At 35.8% G+C, this 5,031-nt stretch overlaps 1 protein-coding gene across 1 annotated transcript; it reads right to left on the bottom strand.

The window, feature by feature from the left end:
* Window positions 1-269: 269 nt before the first annotated feature.
* On the bottom strand, window positions 270-2,058 carry LOC140830228 (uncharacterized). The gene is made up of 2 exons (XM_073193511.1): window positions 936-2,058; window positions 270-832 (listed from the first exon to the last, which is right to left on the bottom strand). The coding sequence occupies exons 1-2, from the start codon at window positions 2,056-2,058 to the stop codon at window positions 270-272; spliced, it is 1,686 nt and encodes a 561-aa protein (XP_073049612.1).
* Window positions 2,059-5,031: the final 2,973 nt, after the last annotated feature.

Here is a 5,031-nt window from a genome sequence, read left to right as displayed (position 1 = left end):
ATAATGGCCATATCTTGTTCTGAAAGCTGTCTTTGGAACGTCTTCTGGTTTGACCTTCAGTTGATGATATCCTGTCCTCAAATCAAGCTTGGAAAATACTGTGGCTCTTTTGAGTTGATCGAAAAGATCATCTATCCTTGAAAGAGGATATCTGTTTTTGATTGTGATCTTGTTGAGTTCTCTATAATCGATGCACAATCTCATACTTCCATCTTTTTCTTTACAAATAAGACTGGAGCTCCCCAAGGAGAGACACTTGGTCTGATTTGTTAATTGTCTAACAACTCTTGGAGTTGTTCTTTTAGCTCATTGAGTTCTGCTGGAGCCATTCGATAGGGTGCCTTTGATATTGGTGTAGCACCTGGTACCAAGTTAATCTCGAATTCTATCTCACGGTCCGGGACCATTCCAGGTAGCTCTTCTAGAAAGACATCCGAAAATTCTTGTACCACTGGAATATCTTCTATCTTGAGCTCGACTCCTTTTACTTCATTTACTATTGCTAGGTAGACTATTTCTCCAGACTTCATGGCTTTCCAGGTTTGAGATGCAGAAAGGAGGGATTTACATTTCTTAGCCTTGCCATGGTATGTCATTTCTTTTTGGCTTGGAGTTCGGAGTTTGATAATCTTACGCCGACAATCTACTATTGTATGACTCTTGGATAACCAATCCATTCCCAGAATAACGTCTAACTCCATCATGTTGACTTGCATCAATTCAGAGTTGAATGTGTGTTCATTGATATATACTATGCAGTTCCGATGTATCTTATGTGTTTCAATCATTTTACTGGTGGGAGTAGCAATTCTAAAAGGTTCAACAAGTATCTCTGGTATAAGCCCTAACTTCTTAGTGAATCTCTTAAAATAAATGAATGAGTGGCACCACAGTCAAACAACACATAAGCTGCAATTTATTGATTATAATGGTACCTGCCACGACATCGTTTGCATCATCTGCCTCATCTTGAGTTATGGCAAACATACGAGCATTGGTCTTATTCTCCTTTGGCTTGTTGGGGGTAGCATTAGTGTTTGACCATTTCATTTTCTGTAATGGTTCAGGACAATTAGCAATTCGGTGTCCCATCTTCCCACAATTGAAGCAAGCACCAGTGTTCCTTCGACATTCTCCAATGTGTCGGTAGTTGCATAATGGACACGGTTTTATGCTTGAGAATGTCGTAGTTGAATTGGAAGGAGTTCCTTTGAATGGTCCACTCGATTGGTTTGACCTTTTAACTGGTTGTTTACCTTGAAAAGATTGTCCAGTGAGAGGTCGTTTATTTTTATTTTCATCTTCTCGTCGCTTGATATCAGTCTCAGCTCTAATGGCTGCTCCCATTAAATCATCAAAACCTGTGGGTTGGTAAACTGCCAGAGCTGATTGGATACGGCTGTTCAGACCACGTTTGAAACGATGCATCTTCAGGTTATCATCTGCCATGATGGCAGGAGCATAGGTTCCAAGGGAGTTGAATTTAGAAGTGTACTCCACAATAGACATATCCGGGGTTTGAGTAAAATTCTCGAATTCACTCAACAATTTTAATCTCAACTCTGCTGGATAGTATTGTTTCAAGAATGCTTCTCGAAATGTTTGCCCTGTGATTGGTCCGACTTCTGTCATATTTGCTGAGATTGTCTCCCACCATTTGGCTGCCTTTTCTTCTAGGAATGGTGTCACCACAGTCACTTTTAGTTCATTTGGCACTTCAAGCAATTGGAGTTGTGTCTCAATATTCTTTAGCCAGCCTTGACCAACTTCTGGGTCAGGGTTGCCGTTAAACATTGGGACTCGATTCCTCCGAAGAGATTCATAATGGTGTTTGATTCCATTCGGTAGTTGAGGTGGTGGTGGCTGATTAGTGTTGGTATTTAAATGGCTCATTCCTTGGAGAGTTGTTGCCACAATGGTTGCTATGGCCATTAAATCTTCTCTGCTAAGGCCAACTCTTGCTGGTGGTTGTGTCTCTTCGTTGTTATTGTTGTTGCAATCATTGTTGCGATTGGCATATCGCGGGTTGCGGTTGCTACGATTGGGTCTCTCTGCCATTTCCTACACGCATGAGAATTTCTAAGAGGTTTGAATAATTATGTACAAAAATATTGAAGATTAACTCAAATATGAAATCAATCAAGGACTAGATCAAAAAAACTTTTTATTGATTCCAATGAAAAGCAAAAGCAATACAAATCAAAATTTTCAGAAGTGCAATGATAAGAAGTAAAAGAAAGAAAATGGATTATCAATCCTTGTTACAAATAGTCATGACACTAAATACTCAATCATCTAGAATCTCGCCATCTCCTAGTACTTCATCTTCCATCTGTTCTTCTACCGGTTCTACTTCCGGCTCCAATGCCATAATGATGGCATCCTCAAGATGATGAACATGATTCTGTAATTGTTCATTTTGCATATTCAAATTCTGCACCGAATTCTGCAGTTCTGGAATGGTTGCCTCATCTTGCTGACGGCGTTGTTTTTCCATTAGCAACATTTGTTGAATCTGAGACTGTAGTGCTTGGGATTCCTCTAACATTCGTTGGCGTAATCCATCCATTTTAAGGGCTATTGTTTGGGAAGCCTCTAGTTTGTTCTTGGTCATTTAGTGCTGTTTTTCTTCTGAGTTAAGATAATAAGCAAACCTTTGCACGTCAGCCTGAAGATGATCTTTGATATCTTCTAGTTCTTGTTTTACCTTCTTCAAGTTTTCATATACCAGATCTTTGGCTAACAATTGATCGTGATATTTTTGTTGTTCCTCGTAAAGTTGCGCTCTAAGATGTGTCATTGCAATTTCGTGGTCGCTAAGGGCGAGTTCACGCATACGTTTGGGTATTTCAGCACGACTACGGGGAGCCATTTCCTGAAATAAAACAAATTGAAAGGCTTAGAACAAGGAGTTACGATGTTCACGATTAGTATCAAAAATGGAAAAACGTGATTTTGGATGCTTCAACAATAGAATTTTGCGATTTTCAGATGTCACGATAAGAATAGTGAATATTGTTCATTGGTAGGAAGTCGCTAGGGTCTTGCCAAAAACTGACTTTGTCAAATTTCCTATGACAATTTCCCAGCCGGATTATGAACCTAGATGGCTCTGATACCACTTTAATGTCACGTCCGGATACCGGGGTGAGGTGACATCCAGCGTTGTTTTACAATTATTCAATCGTAAATCAACAAGCCTCGTAGTACAGTGTACAACCAAACCAGTCTTTTTCATAAAACATACATTGTCTTTACAACGTAATCAACTTAACAAACGAGTGCGGAAGCGAACAACGTAAAAATAAAAGATAGCCAAATTCCAAAGTATGTCTTGATCAACTGAAACCTTGTTACCATCCCCAGAAATGCATTTGCTCTTCTTCTTCAACTTGTTTTTCATTCTTATATGGGAGTGAGAGGTGTAAGGGTGAGTATTTTGTGAAATACTCAGTAAGTGGGGGCCGATCGATCACAATAACATAAGGATATACATATATATATATACATATATATATATATATATATATATATATATATATATATATATATATATACATATATATCTTAACAATTCGAAATTTTCCGTGTCTCAACAAACGTCGGAACAATAAATAGACAAAATGATAGATACGACATAACTTATATATATTTATGTAAATATTAAATGAATTTCATGTCACAATAATAATTCATAACAAAATCAAGACATGATATTAACAATGAGCAAACATAACTTATCATATGCATATAGACATATCATATATTATTCGTATTGCACTGTTATTTCATCTTATTATCCATGGTGTTACTGATCAGTCCCCTATATGTAATTCCTCTAAGGGGTGAGGCCATATATCGGTTATTATTACCCACCGCATCAGGGCCATAAACTTGTCATATCTTATCATGTTTTAGGAAAATTTTCCTTTTTACCATTTCTAACTTGAATCATAACAGTGCCTTTAAACATAATTCTTAGAATACACCAATTTGGTGTTTAAGAATATATATTAGAATATAACATGAAACGAAGACAACAAAATTTTGAAACGAAAGGAACATGCACTTGAAATTGATTTAAACATGCTTAATAATTTATCGAAACGAAATATTCATATATCAAATCGAAGGAATATACCATGTCGATCGAATTTTCGAAAACATACTTAAATACTTTAAAACATAAGCCCACTTACAGAAAGGTGCTCCAAAATTACGGAAGAAACAAGCTGGAATTTATCGTCCGAAAATCCTTAAATTAGCTAAACTCGTTTGAAATCCGAGCAGTTTTCTTGCCGAAGTGTTTCACAAAATTTGACCGTATGGATGAGTATGAAATTTTGATATGATGTTTAAAACATGTGAAAGTGTAATATGAACGGTGGAAATTAGATTTGAATAAACCGTTGGACTGGAAGTTTCTCTCGAAAATGAACATAATTTCTAGCTCGAAAATATCACTCAAGAAAATGTTGATGGTGTTCAAGCTTCATTCATGCTCTAGTTTGAGAGGTTTATGGTCTGTCTTCCCTCATTCTCAAAACATCTATTTATAGGTAAGATTGGAGAATTATTCTTATAATTTAATGAATGCTTTAAAATATTTTAATTATTTTAGTAAAACATTTGGGCACAATTGTTTTTCAATGTTTTGGACTCTTGTTTTTCAATGTTTTGAACTCTTGTTTTTCAATGTTTTGAGCTCATGTTTGTCAATGTTTTGAACTCTATAATAGCTAATAAATATAATATTAATATTAATAATTAATAATAATAAATCGTATTCTTACAAGAGTTGTTTGTGATACCTTAACTCGTGATGATGAACTCAAAGTTCAAAGAGGTTAAAATATTTGGTTTAGTATTATGATGTCATTTCAATATACTATTTTAATGTTTTACAAATTTCTATAACAATAAATTGTTTAACAAAATATGTGATTTTAATCGTAGGTTGTTAATATTTGTGTGACAACGGACACAAAGATGTCCAAAGATTCTTTACTCCATATAGAAGTATTATACCAT

This window comes from Primulina eburnea, chromosome 4 (assembly GCF_022965805.1).
Source record: "Primulina eburnea isolate SZY01 chromosome 4, ASM2296580v1, whole genome shotgun sequence".
Lineage (NCBI taxonomy): Eukaryota > Viridiplantae > Streptophyta > Magnoliopsida > Lamiales > Gesneriaceae > Primulina > Primulina eburnea.
Note: the sequence above shows the minus strand (reverse complement) of the source record. Positions and strands in the feature narration are given on the sequence as shown.

What these genes read in the sequence shown, in the direction of transcription:
- LOC140830228 (XM_073193511.1), bottom strand. Translation starts at nt 2,058, where the DNA reads ATGGCAGAGAGACCCAATCGTAGCAACCGCAACCCGCGATATGCCAAT. An exon ending in TGCAAACGATGTCGTGGCAG is followed by an intron (nt 833 to 935) that starts GTACCATTATAA and finishes GGCTTATACCAG; the next exon opens with AGATACTTGTTGAACCTTTT.